The sequence below is a fragment of the Carassius auratus genome, chromosome 3, assembly GCF_003368295.1.
Source record: "Carassius auratus strain Wakin chromosome 3, ASM336829v1, whole genome shotgun sequence".
Classification (NCBI taxonomy): domain Eukaryota; kingdom Metazoa; phylum Chordata; class Actinopteri; order Cypriniformes; family Cyprinidae; genus Carassius; species Carassius auratus.
In genome coordinates, this window is record NC_039245.1 from 20,635,025 (window position 1) to 20,659,521 (window position 24,497).

The 24,497-nt window shown below is 35.9% G+C and overlaps 1 protein-coding gene across 1 annotated transcript; it reads left to right on the top strand.

The window, feature by feature from the left end:
- Positions 1–16,522: 16,522 nt before the first annotated feature.
- Positions 16,523–23,100, top strand: tmem98 (transmembrane protein 98). Its single transcript, XM_026213321.1, has 7 exons — positions 16,523–16,655; positions 20,157–20,360; positions 20,487–20,618; positions 20,722–20,755; positions 21,421–21,536; positions 21,614–21,673; positions 21,756–23,100. The coding sequence occupies exons 2-7, from the start codon at positions 20,230–20,232 to the stop codon at positions 21,943–21,945; spliced, it is 663 nt and encodes a 220-aa protein (XP_026069106.1). The 5' UTR covers positions 16,523–16,655; positions 20,157–20,229; the 3' UTR covers positions 21,946–23,100.
- Positions 23,101–24,497: the final 1,397 nt, after the last annotated feature.

Genomic DNA, 24,497 nt, shown 5'->3' on the forward strand with positions numbered 1-24,497 from the left:
ATCTCCAGATATGCTAGCTTTCTCTCTTTCTCATACAAAGTCAGTGTTGTTAGATTCTTCATTAAATGTTTTATTTGATAACTGTATTATGCACCATCTGGCTTTCCGTAATGATCACGGAGCACACTGGGAATTACAATTCCTCCGGAGGTTATGGCATGCTCTTTTTGTTAGACCCACGATAGGGCTATTCGTATTATGCCTCGTTTAGCTTAATTCAGTTTTAATATGGTGCCGTCATGCAGAGATTTCTATACCATGATACATACTGCACCAGGTATTTGAAGCTTAGCATCAATAGAAAATCACAGTAAGGTGAACCCAAAACATACAGAGTCTGTGTGTGTGTTTCTTGTGTGACTGCGTATCCCCTGGGTTTTGTTTCAGGCCTGTTTAAGCTAGCCAACATTAGAAGAGCATGCATGAAATGGTTAGCTTCTCTTCAGTAGATCCCTCAGAAAGAGAGAGAGAGAGAGAGAGAAAAGACAGAGGAGAAAGAGTGAGTGTGCATCTGGGGATCTGGCTTACTTATCACACACTGGCAGGACAGACCACTCACCACAGGGACCTACAATCATTATGCTTAGTCACTCAGCATGTCTCCAGCTATAAAAACAAATACTCCCAAACTGAGGACACATACAAATACAGAAACACACTCCCATGATAATTTCTATATTGCATTTTCATATGAACATAATGTGGCCTTTCTGTGAATGAAGGGGTTGTAATCAAATACACCTGAAAGACACTTGACAATGTCTTTTCAAGGACAGCACCCAAAAATGAAAATGTTATCTTTATTTCCTTGTCCTCAGAAGTGTTATTTCAGTCCTTTACAGTTTTTTACCTAAATATTGCTGTCATATCTAATTAAAAGAACATTTTAAAAAGTTTACTTTTATTCAACAAGGATTCAAGTGACAGTAAAGACATTTATATTGTTTCCAGTATTTTCCATTTCAAAATAAATGCTGTTCTTTTACTGTTATATTTATCAAAGAATCATGAAAAAAAACATGTATTCTGCAAAAAAAAATTAAGCATTTTCAACATTAATGCTAAGAAGAAAAGTTTCTTGAGCATCAAATCATCATATTAGAATGATTTCTGAAGGATCATGTGACTGCTGAACATTCAGCTTTGCATCACAGGAATAAACAGATTTCACAATATTTTCACAATGTATTTTTTTTTATTTTATAATGTATACATTTTTTACTTATTTTTTTATCAAATAAATAAAACCTCAGACAAAGATTTTTCTTATTTCAGTAATCCAATATTTTAAATAAAAAAATATATTTACATTTTATTAAAACATTTAAATATGCAGATGTTTAAGCTTTACTGATAAGCTCAGTAAATTACACCAGTGGTCTGCTTTGTATTCTATTTCTATATTAGCATTAAATCTTCAAAAATCATTAAATCTTTTTAAACCTGTTAAATTATCATCTTTGCATGAACCAAATCTATTGCTTCAGAAGACTTTGAATAGTCATATGAATTTTTTTTTTCTTTTTTGAAGCTTGATAGATTAGTTTAAACTAATGTGTGGTAAAAATAATTGTGAAATGTCTCCTTTTGTGTTTGTGGAAAATAACAAAATACGAGTTTGGAACAACATGAGTAAATATATTTCTTTAAAACAGACTTCCTTGGTTATTAATGCCAAACACATGCAGACATGAACATAATTAGTGGCTCCGCAGAAGTAACAGTTGTTTGTGAATGCAAGGGGCAGTGTGGTCTGACTTAATGAAGCCGACTGGCAATGTACAACTCTCTCTACATGCTTATTAAATGACTGTGATTGCGCAGCAGAAGGGAACTTTACTGTAATCCACCCTGTAGATGCACACGCTCACCTCTGTATATTACATCTTTAAAATATATCTAAATTATGACCTGTTAGTGTCAAATGCAGAAATGTTAATTCATGCTTTCATGACTTCAACGGAAAAGATTATTGTAATGTTTTATTGGGTGGTTGTTCTGCACGCTTAATAAACAAACTCCAGCAAAATGCAAAATGTTTCAAAATGCAGCAGCTAGAGTTCTTACTAAAACCAAGAGTATGACCATATTATCCCAGTTCTGTCACCACTAAACTGGCTCACTATTAAACATTGTATACATTTTAAAATCTTGCTAATTACTTAAAGCCCTGAATGGTTTAGTTCCTAAGTACCTGAGTGAGCTTTAACTGCATTATAGTCCTTCATGTCTGCTGCGATCTCAAGACTCTGGCCATTTGATAATACCTAGAATATCAAAATCATCTGCGGGTGGCAGATCTTTTCCTATTTAGTGCCCCAGCAATCTACCTAGCATTATTTGAGAGGCCGACACACTCTGTCAGTTTAAATCAAGGTTAAAGACTATTCTCTTCAACCTGGCATACACATAACACACTATCACATTTCTATAATTCAAATCCATTATTTAAAGGATTGTTAGGCTGCATTAAGGTTAACCCGAAACGGGAACACTTCCGTTACCCCTTGTTACATCTTGTTACATATTAAGAAGACTGTCATCTATGCTAATATAAGTCTGTTTCATTCTCATGAGGTCACTGCAGTTACCCAGATCCAGTCTGTATTCAGTCCAGACTGTGAATCAGCAACTAGAGACGACGACCTACAGCCCAGAACGTCATTGGAAACCGTGTTAACCAGATGAGCCCTATAAACAGATCCGCAAAGAAGTCCTCATCAACTAGACGGCCATCGGCACAAGACCACAAGAACCTGACAAGTCCTCTGCTCAATCTGACATACAATGCAGCCTGAAATTAAACCACACCATGTTGGTTTCATCTTTACAGAGGAGAACTGGCCACTCCGACTGAGCCTCTGACCGACTGAATCACCATTAATGCGAATCAAAAAACAATAAAAACATTACATTACATTACATTTATTCATTTAGCAGACGCTTTTATCCAAAGCAACAAACAAATGAGGACAGTGGAAGCAATCAAAAACAACAAAAAGAGCAATGATATATAAGTGCGAAAACAAATCTCAGTTAGCTTAACACGGTACACGTAGCAAGGGCTTTTAAATAATATAATAAATAAAAGAAAACAGATAGAAAAGAAAAAGAATACAGCAAGCTAGTGTTAGAGGTCTTACACACACACACACACACAATTGCATAATAAATGAAAATAAAACAGAATACAAAAAGATTAGAAAGGTAGTTAGATTTTTTTAAGAATAGAATTAGAATAGTGAGTGATAAAGTTAGAGGGTCAAATAAAGATGGAAGAAATGGGTTTTAAGCCGATTCTTGAAGATGGCTAAGGACTCAGCTGCTCGGATTGAGTTGGGGAGGTCATTCCACCAGGAGGGAACATTTAATTTAAAAGTCCGTAAAAGTGACTTTGTGCTTCTTTGGGATGGCACAATCAAGCGACGTTCACTTGCAGAACGCAAGCTTCTAGAGGGCCCATAAGTCTGAAGTAATACATTTAGGTAAATGGGTGCAGAGCCAGTGGTAGTTTTGTAGGCAAACATCAATAAACAGAGGTGTGACGTGTATTATTTTCAAATAAAAAATTAATCTTGTTGCCACGTTCTGATGGGTTTGTTGGAATCACAAGCAGTTCTGTCTTGGCAAGGTTGAGTTGAAGGTGATGGTCCATCATCCAGGAAGAAATGTCTGTTAGACAAGCTGAGATGCGAATAGCTACCGTCGGATCATCAGGATGGAATGAGAGGTAGAGTTGAGTGTCATCAGCATAGCAGTGGTATGAAAAGCCATGTTTCTGAATGACAGAACCTAATGATGCCATGTAGACAGAAAAGAGAAGAGGTCCAAGAACTGAGCCCTGAGGCACCCCAGTAGTTAGATGTTGTGACTTGGACACCTCACCTCTCCAAGACACTTTGAAGGACCTATCTGATAGGTAAGACTCAAACCACTGAAGTGTGGTTCCTGAGATGTCCTTTGCCAGTAGGGTTGACAGGAGGATCTGGTGGTTAACTATGTCAAAAGCAGCAGTCAGATCAAGCAGGATAAGTACTGAAGATTTGGATTCCGCTTTTGCCAGTCTTGGGGCTTCAACAATTGAGAGCAAGGCAGTCTCAGTTGAATGTCCACTTCTGAAGCCAGATTGATTGCTGTCAAGGAGGTTGTTCTGTGTGAGAAACAAATGAATATCAAAAGAAACTCTCACACTGGTATGCCACATTTTGCATAATATGTAAAACTAATATGATGTTATGCCATGAAATGAGTCTGACTCAGATGCCACTTGCAGCGACTACATTCTTGTCCTTGAAGTGGAGTGGAAATAAAAACTGATTCATCACTGTAGGTAAACCACAATCTTCATTCCATGATACATCCCAGATGTAAGTGATCTGCTGCTATACTTTTTTATTTTATTTTATTTTTGTAAAAAAAAATATCACAAGTAATGGATATTTGTGCAGCATTACAACCACCTCTTTGTCCAGCTCCTCTCTCTTTACCTACTGTAGCCAAAGCAAAATAAACTAATTTAACCTCCTCCAAGGCACAAATTAATAAAATAGAAACTTCTGGGAATCCATACTCTGGTCTCAAGAAATCAAGTCAGTCATTTTGGATCCAAAAGCATCCAAAATGTTCTGGTGTTGCTAGAGGAGGAGTACAGAGGGAAGTGCTTGGTACCCACAGGGACGTTCAGTGGTAGTAAAGCTTTTATATAGGGATGAATGAAAGCTGAAGGTGTGAGCGAGTTGTGTTTTTATCAGTGCTGGCATGAATTCACACACTACTGTGTGATGTAATACAAAAACTTAAAAAGAAAATGGCACCCTCCCCTCATTCCCTGCATTATTGGGCATTTTTTCAGCATGACAATGAATATATTCATTCTCCCAAGGTGGAAATCCAAGGTGGAAATCCAAAGCAAAAGGTGGCTACTTTGAAGAACCTACAATATGACATATTTTCAGTTGTTTCACACTTTTTTGTTATGTATATAATTCCACATGTGTTAATTCATAGTTTTGATGCCTTCAGTGTGAATCTACAATTTTCATAGTCATGAAAATAAAGAAAACTCTTTGAATGAGAAGGTGTCCAAACTTTTGGTCTGTACTGTATATATATATCAAAGTGTTTTGTCAAATTGGTTGTTGTTTTTTTTTTTTAATTTGCTGGTTCCTTTTCTATTTGCATGTGTTTTCTTAAGTTCCTGTGTTGAGCTCTCTTATTTATTTATTATTATTATTTTAAATTGTAATAGTATTTCACAGTGTTGTAGTATTTTTGACCAAATAAATATAAATAAGTATAAGAGACTTCTTTCAAAAAACATTTTGAAAATCGTATGAAGTGAACTTTTTTTTAATATTGGCTAATGTCTAATTCTGGGCATTCACTGATACATTGTTAATATTTCAAGATGTATAAATTATGTACATTACTTCAGATGAACTGAATGATATGGAGTGTTGCCATGAATGACAGTGATGGAGCCATGTAATAACAAAGGTAATGTATTATGAATGAACATGAAATTAAAAATGAACAATAGAAAATTTATAATTAACATCAAACCTAGATTAATAAATGCTGTAAAAATGTTGTTCTTTATAACTTTTTAATGAATTTAGTAATGTTAACAAACTCAACCTTAACAACACATTTTTTACCAACAACTGTACTTATTTCAGTTTAGTCAGCCTCCCAAACACACACACACACACACACACACACACACACACACACACACACACAAAGAGAGAGATCTGAATGAAAATAATTATGTAGTAATGGAAATTTGTGATTTGACTAATGGACAAGTAATGGTGCTTTTCTGAGCAGTATACTCTAAGCACAGATGATGTGAGGACAGACTGTTTTGAAGCTCATTAACACTGAGAATCTGCTGGTTTGGGCTTTTAAGTAAAGTGCACATAACACACACACACACGCAAACATTTTTATGTCAACATTCTTGAGAATACTAAAATAAATTAAGTTTCTTTTAAATATACATGAGCATACATTTACCTCACTGTTCTCATGAACTCATCCAGCATCTATCCACCACACCAGTTCCACCTCTTTTTCTATTTTATTTATAAAACAGCATTAATTGCTTGTGCTCAAATTCATTCATTACCAAAATTAGTTTAGCTTAATAGTTCTCAAGGGTTTAAATGTACTTTACCATTAATGAAACCTAATGAAAAGGAAAATACTTTCATCATTTACTTTCCCTCATGCTGTTTCCAACAAGCAGAATTTTATCATTACAAAAATCATGCAATTACAATAAATGGGGACTATCAAGATAAAACAACACAAAAGCAGTATAGCTAAAGTCTTCTGAAGTCATTTGTTAGATTTGTATGAGGAACAGACTAAAGTGTAAGTTTATTGACATTCTCTGATAATCATCCCCTCCAGTGAGCTGTGAACTGCTGCAACTGGACCATTGAATCAGTGAGTTGAACTTGAGAACCAGCGCAGTTAGAATCATTTAGATGTTTTGTGAACTAATTAACAATGAAAAAAGACATAAATCAAAAGATTTCAAAACAACTGATATGCACATTCATCACTGCTGATAAGAAGCTAAACTAAATGAAGGATTTTCCGCATTGAATGGTTTCAGAAGACTTGGAATAAGTGCAAAAACCTTAAAAAGCAATTATCTGTTCCACATTAAAATGTATAAACTTATTAACATTCGGCCAAGCTTCTTAACTTCTAAACTTTATAAAAACAAAAACTGGTACTGTTATATGTGAATTTTGATGGCAAGACATTCGTCCCCAATGACTGTTTGATTCAGTAAATATAGTGTAATGTCATGCCAGCAACTATTTAAATACCTGTTGGCATTTGTGTGTGTGTTTTAGCTATTTATTATTTTTCTCTAAAGGAGACATATACAGTAATTTTAGATATTGACAGAAATAGTTGTTACTATTCATTAGCATGAGGGAAACCAGGAAACTTCATGCTGCTCCTTTATTACACTAATTTTTGTACAGATTAAGCCTCTGACGCAGAGGGTCTCTTGTTCACACAATCCCCCTATTCTTCTCCTCCACTGATCTCTTCATATTTTAACATGCAAGCACCCTGTTACCACATCAAAGGGATCAGCTTGTCCAAGAGTGTAATCCCAAAAACCGGCTCCATCAGTCCATGTGTGTGTGTGTTTGAAAATACTGTACAGTACTGTAGGTACTCATAGTCAAATACATAAAACATATGCATTCTGTTAAATTTTTTTTCATTTAGCAAAGGACTCCTACTGTTTTCATATTACTATCTCTGTGTGTGTTTGCATGCAGGCATGTTGAAAATGTGCAGTTACACATTCAGGAATGCTGGTATGGTCAGACAGACCCAGAGGAGTCTGATCCAAAAGGTCATTTAACACCTTATGGAAATCTAATGTGACTTTGCATTAAAGCAAAGAGCCTGTGGATAGACATGGACATTCAGTATCAAGTGTGTGCATGTTTGTTTGTGTGTAACATGTAAAATAAAACCTGTGATTACTACATTATTCCATTCCATTCCATCTCATTAACATCCATATGAAATATATTTTACAACAGACACAGGAACAACAGCAGTTCTTAACATTTGAAGGAATGGTTACCCTTTTTTTAACCATTCACCATGAACAACCATTATCGCTCTTTGACATTCAAAACCAACATCATTTAAGTTTTATATTTGCAAGCTTTGCTTCAAGGGAGCTAAATTAGTTCTGTCAAATCTGCTATCCTCCAGCAAAATAAAAAGAGTCTTGGACCCTGTCATTGTTTGCAAATCTACTAAGACCTTTTTCAAGCATTTTAAAGACAGCATACAGTTAATCTGTATTTATTATGTATAAACTGGCCAATCATCATTTTTCAAGGTGTGAACATGTAAAACCAGATGTTAAATCCAGCTGGAAGTGCTCCCTGGTGGAATTGCAAGAATAGTAACAGCAGTTCTGTTGATATTATTGATGTTTTAGTTCATCTCTCAGCATCTGATGATGTTCAGCCACAATGTTTGCCACATGCTACCCAGCAGGCAGTGCTGCTCACAGTGACAGTGCATGTGTCTGATTAAATATGAGCCTGACACTCCGTTAAGATCCTAAAGCTCAAAACATGTAACACACACACACACACACAGACAGACTACTGGATTTTACTGGAAAAAACTCCCAGTTTAAAAAGTTGTAATCATTAGTTCTACAAGAGATTGAATGCACCTTTACTCGCAGAATAGACATTTGGGGGCAGCGCGGGAAAGAAAAAAAAGCCATTCGGTGTATTAGAAGTATTGTGTATATAGCTACTATTGAAACAGTGACTATTTAAACATTACTGAATTGGGCCCATTCACGTCAAATTTTAGTGCCACACTGTCACCAGATCTTAACCTTCTGAACCAGCAATACTATTATTTATGACATTTTCTGAAGCTTAACCTCTGTGTTTCTTTTCAGCACCTGACCTTTGTTAAAAATTCCAGAAAAGTGTTTTCAAGCCTGATATTAATTAGCCCAGACCGCTTAGTTGGAGGTGAGCACCATCCAAGACACTTCAAGGAGCAGACATTAGAAACAACGTAATCAGGGAATGAAAGGGACTTGACTTTTCATCTCCTTTTTAATTCAATAAATCTATGACGATCTGCATAATTAAGCATAATAATACCAGAACAAAGATCAGTGCAAAACATAAAAAACAAATAAAATTAAACGAGTTTCATTTATGCTTTGTTTAAATTTACTTGCATAAGTATTATAAAACTATTGCTTTTTCCAATTGCACTAAATAGTTACAATGTATGTATGCCATTAAAAGAAAGCTCAGTTAACATCCACAAAAAAAATAAATCATAATTTAGCTTTGAGAAAAGCTCCAGCATCATTTATCAGATGTCACTTAGTTTGATATTTTTTACTTAATGCATATAAATTCATACATTTTAAAGTGCAGCTTCAGTGTCCAAAGCTATAGTGCTTACATATTTGGGGCCAGAAATGATCAATACTTAGTTAAACATTGCACAAAATTAATGTATTGTTTAAATGGCATAGTTATGCATAGATTGCATCCTCTTTTGTTTTGCTTGGCACAAGAAGAAGAGGGCTGTCTGTAAACATCCATCAGTAAAGAACGTCCTAATGACTCACCACAGAAATCATATATATATATATATATATATATAGAGAGAGAGAGAGAGAGAGAGAGAGAGAGAGAGAGAGAGAGAGAGAGAGAACAGAGGAATGAAAGAAGCACACTTTAACCATGGCATCACACTTTCTCTCATTTTGAAATCTATAAAATGGCTTCTATAAAAAGTCTGCATTTGTCTTTTTAATAAAAATGTAAACAATAGAGAACATAAAGTTAGGAAGGAGAAGAGGGAAAAAAGGGATTCGTTACTCACCATCAGGTATGTGTGTGTAGCTGCATCCCAAATGATGCACTATATAATATGCACTCACTTCTTTTTATGAATTTTCAGTGTGAACACACTACTCACACTATTTATACTACAAATGTCATAGAATAGTGCGTTTAGGACGCACCTTATGTGTTTTTTTACTTGCAGAAAGAGGTGAGTAATCAGAAATCACAACATATCTTGGCTTTGTACTAGGGGTGTAACGATACGCGTATTCGTATTGAACCGTTCGGTACGAGGCTTTCGGTTCGGTACGCGGTACGCATTATGTACCGAACGGTTCGTTGGACTAATTAATTACATTTGGAAAATAAAAAAGGTGTGTGAAATATAATGTTATGCGTTCAACAAGGTAGCCCAATAACCCAAACGACGTAACAGGCAATGCCCCTGACACCCCCGAAGAAAAAAAACACCAACTTATATGTTTATGTTAGGCTACTCAGTCAGGCGCTCGCTCACTCAGTACGCGCTGAAGGCTCGGTACGGAGCCCCGCACCCGCACGTCACCTGTAGGAGAGAAAAAACATCAATCCGTGGCGACGGTTTTGCAATCCGTCCCCTCAGTTTATAAACCGTGCTCATGAATTAATAAACTGTTCACTCGGTTTAACAAATCGTACCCAGGATTAACAAACCGTGCCCACGAATTCCCAGTCCGTGCGTTTAGATTGTGTAAACCGTACCCTCGGTTTTTGAATCCGTACCCACGAATTCATAATCCGTGCGCACGCTTTCGCAATCCGTTCCCTCGGATTTGAAAACTGACACGCATTTTACACTTAACAGTGAAACATGCATCTAACTCCGGCAGGTGGGGTGAGGTGGGTGGAGCTTAGTATAATAAAATCACAAAAATAAGTCTTCATGTTAAGAAAGAATTGTACACAAGCATTTCCAAAACTGTCCAAAGGTTATTTAAAAATAAAGCAATTCACAAATTATTTTATGACAAATATTTTTACTGTCTTGTACTCATTTATTTAGCCTACAAATTAAAATTATAAAAAATAACTTTATTTTTATTTGTATCATTATTATATATTATTAAACAGGTTATGCATAAGAATCTTTTATCCAAAATAACTTACAAAAGAGGAAAAAATTACTCCAGAGTCAGTCACAATGCCAGGTTTATTGCACAATAATAATCAAGTGCTATTATAGATTATCAGCAATTGAACAAGATTTTAATGCGCATCTTTCTTATTAAATCTTTGTATTCCACCTCGTACTACACTTGATAGAGAATCACTTAAGGCACTTTGCTGTAAACCTATTCCACATAATAATATTCAATAAAACTGTATGTTAACACGTAGGAGTTTGCTGCATGAATCCGTGAGTACGGTTTACAAATCCGAGGGAACGGATTGCGAAAGCGTGCGCACGGATTATGAATTCGTGGGTACGGATTCAAAAACCGAGGGTACGGTTTACAAAATCTAAGTGCACGGATTGGAAATTCGTGGGCACGGTTTGTTAATCCGTGGGCACGATTTGTTAAATCGAGTGAACAGTTTATGAATTCGTGAGTACGGTTTATAAACTGAGGGGACGGATTGCAAAACCGTCGCCACGGATTCCTTTTTTTTTCTCCTACAGGTGACGTCCCGGGCTCCGTATACGGACATCACCGCAGCGAATGGTGCATTTACGTTATAGCCGCGGATATGAGACCTTACTCTGTAGTGGAAAACGCAGGTTTTAAGAACATGCTTAATGTAATTGAGCCCCATTACAATATTCCTTCACGAGCCCATTTCAGACAGACCGTAATTCCTGCTTTGTTCCAAAAAACATAAGCCCAAATAGAGAACCAACTGAGTAAAAACACACTCAATATAAAGAGTTATAGAGTTCAATATAAAAAGAGTTACATCTTTGTATTTGTTCATAACCACTACAACAATATTACATTTAATTTTTAAAAAAAAATTTATAAGGAGCTATTTTTGTTTTATACAGTATGCTGCTAAGAAAACACCATAGAAGATGGGTAAAGAATAGCTCCATCATTGTTCAATGTAAAAAAAACACATACTTTGTTAGTTTTAATAAATAAAACATTTTTTAAAAATTTAAGGAAATTTATCTGCCAATTTTTTCTTTTTGCTGTATCTAAAACGTACCGAACCGTACCGAACCGAACCGTGACATCAGTGTATTGAACCGAACCGAACCGTGAATTTTGTGAACCGTTACACCCCTACTTTGTACTCACAGATGACATGCTCACCCTGCTCTGAAATCTTTAACCAGAACTGCCAATTACTCCACACACACACACACATTCAGCTTCTCCCCAGACATACGTCCTGAAAATATTAGAAAAACAGACCTCAGGATATCTGATTACTGATAAACAAAGTCACCGTGCTTCTTTTTAAAAATGTAATATCAAAGAAACAACCATAAAATTACTATTTAATGCCTAAGGCACCTTTTAAGCCTGGCCAAGTATTAGGAAAACGGATGATAATGAGACAACCGAATGTACCAATGGTGAGAGAACAAAGCACGCAGCTCTTTGAGAGGAATGTTTTTTATCCTTGCATCTCTGGTTGTTTCTTTCACTCTCTTTTTGTCACTCACTCTATTTATTTATTTATCTTTCATTAACAGTACATGCTCCAAATTACAAAAGTGGTGGGCCGAGATGCTTTAATACTGGAGGTAAAATGACAGCTGTTTCCTTTCACAGTAAGAATCTGCCAGATATACTATGATCAAAAGACTTGGCTGTTCATTGGAATGGAATCAGAAATGAAATTCAGGACAAAGTATGGTGTCTAAAAAGGAAGTGTGCTCAAGCACCCTATTGTTAATGTGATAAGTGATACATTAGTTGACTTTTCAGCAAAACGCTGTAAAATCCAAGAAGGCCTTTGTGCAATAGTAATCCACCTGAGCTCTGTAGGAAGCAGCTCCACTGATGCTGAAACTCCATGTAGCTGTCATTCAGAGCATTCATCTTGTTTCTTAAAATTGTGCTTTCTGAATGTCAAAGACTTCAGACAGTGACAATTGTTATTTTAATTTTTTTTTGCTGTTTCTCTCATCATTCACCCACTTTCACTCCACTATTCAAAACAATAAAAGCATCACAGATTTGTATTAATTAAAGCAATCTTTTAAGAGCTACTGCCCCCGTGTGCTTAACAGCCCTTAACACTGCTCTCTGTAATCTGCTGCCTGCAAATAATGTTCACGCTATAAATGTGGAATATATTGGGCAAAGGCGGCTGTGAAAATAAATCTTAATCTGTAAATAAATTGTTTATCCTTTTGATCATTCATTTAAACTTTTCACAAAATTCGTACCTTTCATTGAAGTAAAGCAACTGAAAGCAACTGAAACTCAGATTATGAAATAAATGTTTTTCTCCAATCCGTGGTGGCCACAATTATTGGCACCCCTACACTCTTAAAGAGCCACACAGATGGGAAATCAAAAATTACCTGTATTACAGTGTATGATGTAGCTGTCCATCAGTGTAAACAATGTGCAAAGTTATTAAACCAAAAAGTACACAATTTATAAAGTTATTGGCTTCTAAAGTAAGTCGAGTCGACTCTGAATCGCTGAAACGAGTCGTTATAGATTTCAAATCTTTTGCCCATCTCTATGTATGTCACTAGGAACACTTTGCATAATAATCTCCGCCTACCCTCTTGGGAGAAACGGAACTCTGACCTGCCCCACCCCCGACACAGACGCTCTGGTTGGTGTGATAGCATCATGTCGAGGAGACGGTGTGTTTTTAATTGTAAAGGCAAGTTTGTTTTATTTTCACTGCCAAAGAATGAAGATCAGAAGAACCAATGGCTAAAATTCATTTTCACCACAATACCAGAGCAGTACAACAAATCCATTTTGTTGTGTTCACAACATTTCACTGATGACTGCTTTTCTAATCTCGGTGAGTACAAGGCGGGATTTTCAAAGCGTTTGGCCATAAAAGAGGGTTCATTACCAACTTTATTTAGACCAACGAGCATCTCCGAATCACAATGCGAAGTATGATTATGAAGTTATGTGTCTGTTTTCTCCCGAGCGTCTTATCAGTATGTGTGCTGTCTGCGCTGATCGTCATGTACAAACACGTCATTAAAATGAAGTGTAACTCCGTGAATACTCAACGAAGAGCCATGAGAGAGATATCTATAGAAAGCTTGACATGTCTATTTTAAAACTAAACAAGTGCTGCCGAAAACAGATTTTCTGTGATAAAGTAATCTATATGAAAACAACGCGATGTCCGTTTTTCACATCTCCCTTCATTATATCTAATGTGACCATGCCCCCGCGCTGAACGTGCTATTCAGATTTAAACTGAAGCGCGCGGCTTGAATACACCCACACAGAAGAAAAAGCAGCGAGACTGTTCAAGTTTTTTTATTTTACTGTTTGCTTCGCGATGAGACGAATAAGACATAATTCACCCCAAACAGATGCTAACGCAATGTGTACCATGAACTTGTGTGCGGAACAACCAATCAAACCTGACTATGTTAGTTGACCAATCAGAACACAGTATGCTACCGAAAGGTGGGGTTTAAGGAAACTGAATCTTTTGAACAGCTTCGCGCGAACCGTTTGGGGATCTCTGAGAATTGAGGTAATTTTAAAATGATATTCTGACAAAATGACAATGTTTTTTAACCTTGGATGGATTTAAACCTAATGTACAGGACTTATAAACAGTGATAGGAAGTTTAGAATTTTCATCTTACTGGCTCTTTAAAAATAAAGGTGCTTCACGATGCCATAGAATAACTTTTTTGTCTTAATGGTTCCATAAAGAACCTTTAGCATCTGAAGAACCTTTCTGTTTCACAAAAGGTTCTTTGTTGGTGAAAGAAGGGCTTTCAGATTACAAAAAGGTAAGAAAGAGATGGTTCTTTAAAGAACCTTTGACTAAACGTTTCTTTGCAGAACCAAAAAGAGTTCTTCTAAGGCATTGCTTGAAAAACCATTTGAAGCACTGTCATTAAAAAAAAGTATATATATATATATATATATATATATATATATATATATATATATATATATTTAATAAAGTATATTCCCATTCATATTTACATTTTTCAGCAAACCAGGGTGACTAGGAGCATGAGATTGTCCATCCATGACTTCCTGTTCCACAGGATTATACATATGAGGAACACCAAGGCCAAATTCACTTAATCATCCATCACAAGGAGTAAAACCAAAGAATATAGTGGCTGTAAGAAAAGAGCTAAAGCATTGAAAATCCTCATTTCCACCATCAGGGCAATGATTAAAAAGTTCTAATCAACTAAAGATGTAACAAATCTGCCTGGAAGAGGATGTGTGTCTATATTGTCCTAATTTAATATACTGCTGGATCTTTATTGTTTGCTGTTGCTGGATTTTAATGTTGTGGACCTATTTTTCTCCTGGACATCTTGTTCAGATACATCATCACGGATTCTATCAAATGCCAAGAGATAAAAAAACAAAAAACAAAAACATGACTGCCTCTGTTAGAAATCTTATAATGGGGCATAGTTGCATCTTCCATCAGAACAATGATCCAAATCAAACATCAAAATCAACACAAAAATGTGTTCAACCTCAGGCTGTCATGTTTCAGGTTATAAAGAGCTTAAAGAAGTAACAGGTTATACAGGTGGATTGGTCCTGCTGCCCTGCTCCTGTACAGTAATCTACAGAAAACACATTCACCCAGATCCACCACTTCAAAAGAGAAAACCAGTGGACTGAAGTATTCAGAGATAAGAACAAGGACAGACAGGAGCTGTTTAAGCAAAATTCGCTGCTTCTTTCTGACCTCAGAAAGAAGGATGAAGGGGTCTACAGATTTCACAAACTTTTACAGACATTGGCTTAAAAGTTAAAAGTAAATAAAAACATTTTGCCTGATCTTTTAAAATGCAATAGATATTTGTTTTTCATAAATGTGCAGTGTAAATATAATTCTCAGTTTAACTGTTGTGAATGTGTTGTCAGGGTGTGATCTGGATGAGAATGAACAAGTTGAGGTGACGGGACACCTGAACAACTTAAATTTACATTTACTCCACTAAATAAAACAAACTCTGAAGAAATATCCCCACATGAACAGAGCGAGCGACACACAGGACGAGTCAAACTGCTGACTGAAACCTCTCCAGGAAACCTCTCTCTAGATATCAAACTTGACCAGAGGGGACCAGGGAGATATCGCTGCTCTGTCTCATCTCAATGACACTTCAACATCACACTCAGTGTTCGAGCTCATTTCTTACATTTGTTGCACCTGTGTCTTTAAACATATTCAGTATGATTTCATCAACTGTTGAAGAAGATGCAGTTCTAAGAAAACCAGTATTGTTTTATACAACTGGCTGCCAATTTTAGAACCACAAGTTGACACAACTAATGAACATATTTAAAAAGAGAGAGACAGAAAGCAGTCAGAAGACAGTTCAGAAAGAAAGAAAAAAAAAACAATTAACAACCTTTCCTTGCCAAAATTATTTCATATGTGTTACATTTGTTATGATTCAGCATTATATATTAAAGTGAAAATCATTCGTTTGAGAAATGTTGTACACCCCCATCAACAAACTAATACGAAATTAGTAAATTCTAGAAAGAGAAATGTAAAATAACAACAATATTAATAATAGCATTCGACTTCAGGCTTTAAACAGTTTAAACTGCATGGCCATCATTTATAAAGCATTTCTAGTTATACTGTGATATATTGCTGATTTGTCTGACATTTGACTGGTTTGATGTTTCAATCATTTTCGACTGAAATATTTTACTTTCTAGGAAGGAGAGATGTCCATAAGACAACTACTGCTAGTGTGTAAAAAAACAACAACAACAACAACCGGTGAGCACAAATTCACTGAAACATCCGTACCTTCTATCGAACGCGCTGACAAAACATTGCGTATGCACAGTGGGCAATATTATAGACTGTATAAAAACAGGGCAAAATGAAAAAAACAGGATGGGTTCCACAACACAAAGGCTCGTGAATGACACCTGGTGGCTAGAAATTGATAGCAAACGTCTGTGGCTATGAGAGCGCGCCTCGGGCAAGATCGAAGTTCACATCGTTGCTCTCTGCTGCGCGCTCCCGCGCTGGAGATCTCCGTGCCGTCTCCGCCTGTACACCACGAGCGCGCTTTGTTTCTTGCGACAAACGCCATAAAATGGAAAGGATATATAGGTAAGATCTTGAAATACAACTATATTTGCTGATGATGTTTTAATTGACCAGTGATATGTATACTTAAGGGAACTTGTGGCCATGTATATATATATAAAAATGATTGGTGTTGCATTAAAATTTGTGAGTCAAAAATAAGTCACAGCGTCTTTTCAAACAGTGACAGAAGATTCATATAAACAGGCTAACGTTAGCGGGTTTCTTTTGCTTGAAATCAATGACATTCAAATGAAACCAAACCTTTTGTTCGGTCTGTAAAAGCCCACGGATTTATTTAGATTAGAATAACGCGTTCTTTGTTTCCATGTTACAGGCTATTACACTGTGAATATAACTTTGCCCCGAGTAAAAATGAAGGATAGTAATGTCTTTAGGCCAATAACTGTTAATTACAGTTTATACAATTATGTGTTTTGGTAATAGTAACACTTTACCTTTACAATGTAACAATTTAACTTTAATAAAAAGCCGTTAACATAACAGTTATTATATAATGTCAAGCAGATCACTCCAAAATTCTGAGACCACAAAATGCTTCTATTTCACCTGCTTTTCTAATTTGGTGAAAGGTTAATTAGAAATGTTATTAGCAAAAAAAAAAAAAAAAAAAAAAAACTAATAATCCCCCATAATTTGAGAAAAAAAATATATATATTAAAAAATATATATTTCATTAAATTGTTTGTGCAGAGAATTCACATGATCCTTGTCATTCACTTTCTTATTAGTGACCTAAAATCTGTGTAATTTCTTTTTTATAACATTGCATTTTTATAAACTTAAAACTTTTTGTTAACCACATAAAGGGGTGGGTGTGTTGCTCCTAGTTTTTTTAGGTTTATAGATCACTTAAGGCTCACTTTTCAGTGCCATTTTGCCTTGTGGTGAAAGGTTTAATTTTACATAAACAGAAGTTTTTATATCTTATCTTATTGGCTGGACTGTGGCTATCAAACTAAATTCTGTCTATCTATAACTAAAGACCAGCTTACTTATCAAGCCAATGTGTAAAACGTGATATCATAACTGCTTTAGTGTCCCCAAAATACATTGTATTTATCAAATCCGTAAAGGTTAATCCAGTGTCTCTGAATGCCAGGGTGAGTATGAATTGGCTCCTATGAGGAGTGCACAGTATGATACGGCCAGGGGAGATCACATTAATCTGATTAGGGAATTACAGCATTCCAAAACATAATTTCACATAATCACCTCATCGAAATATTACTTCTCATATGTTGTAACAGCCGTGCGTGTTCAATAAGCATTAAATCACTAAACAGACAAAATATTGTTGGGTTTATAAAAATAAATAAATATATATATTGATGGCATTGTTAACATTACATGAAAGACTGTGATGGAAATGAAATTATATAGACCTATGTAACTTAATGAAACTCAAGGCTTTTCATGATCAAATAGAAATATTCAGTCCTCTGGTTTTTATTAAAAGGGCAAAGCAAACACACCATACATATACAGTACAGCAATAATGAGTGTGATACATAGCAAACACATGGTGTCACATATACTGTGAGCAGGTTAATGATTGATTGATCAAAGGTCTGATGGGTGTGACGCTTAAAAACACACTATAACATACACAGGTACAGAATACACGTCTACATTCATTTTTTGTCATTTTTATACTCATAAAAAAATGTATCTTAGACTAGGGATGCACCGAAATGAAAATTCTTGGCCGAAACCGAAAACCGAAAAAGAGAAAACCAAGGCCGAAAACCGAAACCGAAACACCGAAATAAATTATGCCAATTATTAGTACCATTGCATTTATTGCTATGACCGTGTACTAACTTTACTAAAATTAAGACATTGCTATTGCATAAATTAATATTAAAGTTTCAAAGATAATTACAATTACATAACTTATTAAAAAAAAACATAAAAATACATAATTACAAATGATGTAAATATTTATTAAGCACATTGCAACAATGCACAGTATAAAATAAAATTCAAACTAAAAATTTATCCCACTCATGTGTATATTTAATAATAATGTACAGGCCTACTGGCCTGCAGAAAGGTTTTAAAATGAACTGTTCTCTCATAAAAACAAAGTGCATTTAGGTGAAGTGCATTTGAAATTTTTCTATGTAGGACTAGAAAGTGCATCACTTCTCCAGTATAGGCAAGACTGTTATCACTTCTGGGGATGGGGACTTCAGACAGATAACCATCTAGCTGTTGAGCAGTTGAGCTTGTCATCTGCCTGACATTTGAGCCATATTTGAGAGAGTGTATTTAAATAGGGCCAGGGCATAAATAAACATTTTTATCAAATTAAAGCAGAAATCTAGCAGAAAATCTAGCATAAATATGGCTACAATCTGATATTATGTATGTATATATGTTTGTGTGTGTGTATAAGAACAAAATACCCAACGTATTATTATTATTTGAGGCACTTTCTTGCAGAATTCCACTGAACATATCAGACAGCGATGGTGCATGCCCCTCAACTGGTGCAGAGACCAGTCTTTTTTTTCTGCGCTCTGATCTGTCTCCTGCACTTGGCGCTTCTCCGTCTCCACGCGGGTTCTCCGCATCCAGCGCGGCCTGGATCATTTCTCGTGCGCGCTGCCTTATTTCCGCATCCAAGTAATGGTCTTTATAACGCGGATCAAGCACATTCGCGATGAAGTGCAGAGGATCCGAAAAGATCTCAGTGAGACGTGTGCTAACAGACTCTATAAGACTGTACTTTTATTTGTTTTTACTTCGTGGTCCGTCTTAATCTCTTTGTTAGGAGACGCTTTAGTGCTGCGAATAAAGGAATACGAAGAGAGAGAATGTTCTCACTGGTGTTAAATTAATGTCGCGTGGAGCTCGTGGTCTTTGCTATGCAGGTGCACGTGCAGGTCGCGGTTTCTGTTTGCGTCATCACAACATTTCGGCCGTGTTGTTTCGGTGATAAAAGTCTATCGGCCGAAAACCGAAAAGGCCATTTTCGGCCGAAAATTTTCGGTGGCCGAAATTTCGGTGCATCCCTATCTTAGACTGTTGTCAGAGAGGCCCTGGAAAGAAAGCATGAGAGGACAATCTAAATAAAGCTTTACATATTTATTTGAAAATAGTCTAGATAAGAGTGGAATGATCTAGATAAGCATCTGTATTCAGTGAAGCATAAGGAGAGTAAACAGGAGGAAATGTTTTCAACAAGACATTATTTTCTCAATACGTCACAATAATACTGAAGTCTAATACTTCTTTTCTATTTGTGGCAACACAAAGGTAAAACTGAGCTTTTATTAACTAGTGCAATGCTTAAATTGCTTTGGTGCAACTAATCATAATAAAAATACAAGCAACAGAAAATAGTGTTTCACATAAATGCATTAATAATAGGATAAATGATAGATAGATAGATAGATAGATAGATAGATAGATAGATGATAGATAGACAGACAGACCATTTATAAGGTTTATTGATATTATTAATATACAATGGAAGTCTTATCTTTATTTCCTCAGAATTGACTAGCTTTTGCAAACTCCAGCCAAACAACTTTTTGACAGTCGTCCTCGTTCTTCTTCATCTGTAACCATGGAGACGGTGGTGATCGTGGCCATAGGTGTACTCGCCACCATCTTCTTGGCATCATTTGTGGCGCTGGTGGTTGTGTGTCGGCATCGTTACTGCCACCCTCCGGACTTTCTGCATCAGTTTGATTCCAAGTATGTACTTGAGTATACACTAGAGGATAAGTCATAACCTCATTCCCACACTGCAGATTCAGAAGGGATCAACATTTTGCATCCCAACACTTCATTCTTAGCCATTGTAATAATGTCATATTTCAGACCTACAGTTGATCTGATCGGAGCGATGGAGACTCAGAGTGAACCGTCAGAGCTGGAGCTGGATGATGTTGTCATCACCAATCCTCACATCGAGGCCATGCTGGAGAACGAAGACTGGATCGAAGATGCCTCGTATGCATTCTCTCCACGTTCTTTCTCACAACTATAACCATTTATAGTAAAAATAATATTCTGGTTTTGATACTTTACTGACATCACTTTCTCTTTCCCTCAGTGGCCTTGTGTCTCATTGCATTGCGATTCTGAAGGTAGATTTTTCCTGACCAAGTACATTGAATACATAATATAATATAATATAAGAATGGGTCAGTAAGATTTTTTAAGGTTTTAATGTTATGCTCAACAAGGTTGCACTCATTTGATCAAAAATACAGGAAGAAGAATAATAATGTGAAATTACGGAGCCCCGCACATGACATGCAGGAAAAAATTGTAGGCTAAATCGTGTGCACGATTTACTAATTAATTCCCTCATTGTACTAAAACGTGCACACGATTAATACTGCGTTCCATCGATTTACTATTTCATTCAATTGATTTATTAATTGTGCCCACGATTTACTAATTAATAGTAATAGTAATCGTGTTCACATATTGGCACAGTGAGGGAACGAATAAGTAAATCGTGCGCAGGATTTGTTTTTTTTTTTCTTGCATGTCATGTGCGGGGCTCCTTAGAAAATACACTGCAATTTTGTGTGTGTTTGTGTTTTTTGGACAGGCAGTGTTTTATTACAATTTTAAATAACTTGTTTCCTTCAGAAATCTTTAATATGTCCTTACTGGATAAAAGTATTAATTTAATAAAAAATCTTTCTGACCCCCACACTTTTGAACAGTCATGTATGTACGTTTAATAATACACAGCATTTTTGCTTTGGTTTGAAGAAATCATTGTCCTGGTTCTGTACAGATATGCCACACTCTCACCGAAAAGCTAGTTGCCATGACAATGGGCTCTGGAGCAAAGGTCAAAGCACCTGCCAGCTTGAATGACATCATCACCGTGGCCAAACGCATCAGTCCAAGGTAAATAGCTTGAGCAGTTGACATGACACAATCTGAGAGTGCTGGTACTGACCATGAGCTGCTTTGTGTCATCACAGGGTGGACGACGTGGTTCGCTCTATGTACCCTCCACTGGACCCCATTCTTCTGGATGCCAGGTAACTTTTTAAGATGGCAGGGACTATTTTAGATTTAGATTTCTGCAAAGAAGTGACTTTACCAACTTATTTTTTGGACCAGAGCCACAGCATTACTGCTGTCGGTCAGTCACTTGGTACTGGTGACACGAAACGCCTGTCACATGTCTGGCAGCCTGGACTGGATCGACCAATCACTGCATGCGGCCGAGGATCACATGGTCGTGTTGAGAGAGGCGGCTTTAGCATCTGAACCAGAGAGAGGTTTTCCAGAGAGAGAGCAGTCAATCTGAGTCACTCACACGACTGTGGCAGACATATACACAACACACATTCAAGAACATGCGCATGAATGCAGCTGTAAAGAATATGACAATTTAGTGGACAATACTTTGGCACGTCCATGATATGAAAGACATCTTCGCTAAGCCTTGCTTTCAAACATTGTTTCTTGTACTCTTTCACTGTATCTCGTTTTTATCTCTGTTACATTCCAGTTTAATCGGTGGTCATGCCATCTAATATTTCCTCATGCTGGATTTATATGTAGATGCTAGAGGCAAAAAGTTCCTCAGACAATCAAAAACATGAATGTATAAAAAAATTCCCCAAAAATGCTTATTGTTATCACTAAGTTTGTTAGCTAAACCATATAGAAACAAAAAAGGTCTGTCTTATTTGTCTTATCTGTCTTATCACAGTCTACATATAGTGTAATATTTTAGTACAATACGTACAATGTTTTCATACATTTACATATTTTCCTTATTAGCATCAGGTTCTGCGAAATTGTAAAATCTTTTTGCTTTTATTTCTCTCTGAAAATACATTTAAAAAAAGAGCAGTAGAAAAAATGGTTCATTTTCCTTTTTTTCAGTTCAGTCTCCTTCGCATATCAGTTTATAAATAGTCAATACACAAACTGACAAGTCAAAATTGTACAATCACGTTAAGTTGATATATCACTCCTTTATTACTGTACTGTAATGTACTCCACTGTTAAATGTTGGGGTCAGTATTAATTTTTAAAGTATTTGAAAGAAGTCTCAACCAAACTTTGAACAGTTAAATAGCTGGTTATGAACAGTTATGCAGAAAGTAAAACTCTTTTTTTTTTTTTTTTTTGTCCATCTGCTATTTAGACGTGGCCTGTATTATTTCACCAGAGTCACATGAAGTCTAAATCCCCACTAATTCCCTCCCTCAACCCCTGACTATACACTTCACACTTTCAGCAGCCGCACACACATTCAGAACTCTGTAATTTCATGGATTATCATACATTTCAGTTATCAATCATATGCTTTTCGGTTTCAATGATAAGATTCAATTGCAGAATACAGTTGTTAATTATGAGTATTTCTCTTGTTTTTTTGGGTTTTTTTTAGCAATCTTGTTACTGACATTTCTTGTTTGTTCCTCTATTTGTTCTTTGACTCCTGTACTGTTTATGTATTTTAGCTTTATAAAGGTAAATAAAAGTTTCACAATGAAAAGACGTCAAAATATTTTTATTTTACAATAAGCATTAAAAAATTCAACTGTAAGTTCAGTAAAAATAATTGCCGGTAGACCTCTATTCACATGTGCGGCTTTCTGAAGAGAGGAGAGAGAGAGGAGGCGGACAGGGAGAGTTAAAGAAAGAGGGAGGAGAAACAGCTGCAATGGAGGATAGATGGGGAGGAAGAAAATACATGACCACTATTTCTCAAAGTCAGTGTAAACAGTTCTGTCTAGCTTTGAGTAAAAAGCTTTCTGCCAAAATAAGTGCTGGACTTCAGGCATTAAAAAACGCAGCAGACTGAAAAAAGCAGACCAAAAGGACACACACTCACTGTTTAACACACTCACACTGTACATATGAGTACAATCAAGAACATGTCATATTACAAACACATCTTTGAAAATATTGCTTCTGATGAGTGAGTGTATAGGTCACACTTAGTAGGTCCGTTTTTTGTAAATCTAATAGACAGTTGTAGTCATTCCATGTCATTCCCAAAGCAACCTAAAAAAAAAAGAGGTAAGTTATATATATATATATATATATATATATATATATATATATATATATATATATATATATATATATATATATATATATATATAATTTTTTTGTTTTTTTGTTTTTTGTTTTTACCCAATATGCGAACCCAAGATATTCAGAGTTATGTTTCAGGCAATTAGTAGTTGACTAGACATCCATATATTCTGCAAAGGCCAACGAGTGAGTGCGAGCAACCCTTTTGTGTGTGTGTGTGTGAGAGAGAGAGAGAGAGAGAGAGAGAGAGAGAGAGAGAGAGAGAGAATCTTATTTTATTTTATTTCTAACTTATACATTTAACATACACTAATTCATATTGCACTGCATGCTTAATACTTCATATTGCACTGCACGCATAATATATATATATAACAAAAATCCAGGCGACATGTAAATGCAAAGCCAATGTCATCATTGGGTCGAACGAGAGAGAGCTAAACAGAAACAGAAAGGTTTAATCGGACTTAAACAAAATTTAAAATTCAGTGTAAATAATGAACTCATGAACTCTGACCCCTTTGTATTAGATTTCTAGACAGGCAGATGTCATTCCATGTGACTGAACCAATTTATGGTCATGTGCTAATGAACGGCAATTAAAAATAAAATTATCATATGCAAATGCATGACTGCCTCCCAGTGGCCATCTTTCTTAACTGTCGTCACGGTGGTCATCTTGACTCTTTACTAATTGTATTAGATTAATTGAACGGAAATTCTTTACTGGGGATCAAGAAGAAAGGCAAACATTGTTTTTGGCAAACAATGTTGAAAATGCAGTTTTATTACTGAAGTGCCAGA

What these genes read in the sequence shown, in the direction of transcription:
- tmem98 (XM_026213321.1), top strand. Translation starts at nt 20,230, where the DNA reads ATGGAGACGGTGGTGATCGTGGCCATAGGTGTACTCGCCACCATCTTC. An exon ending in GCCAAACGCATCAGTCCAAG is followed by an intron (nt 21,537 to 21,613) that starts GTAAATAGCTTG and finishes GTGTCATCACAG; the next exon opens with GGTGGACGACGTGGTTCGCT. An exon ending in CCCATTCTTCTGGATGCCAG is followed by an intron (nt 21,674 to 21,755) that starts GTAACTTTTTAA and finishes TTTTTGGACCAG; the next exon opens with AGCCACAGCATTACTGCTGT.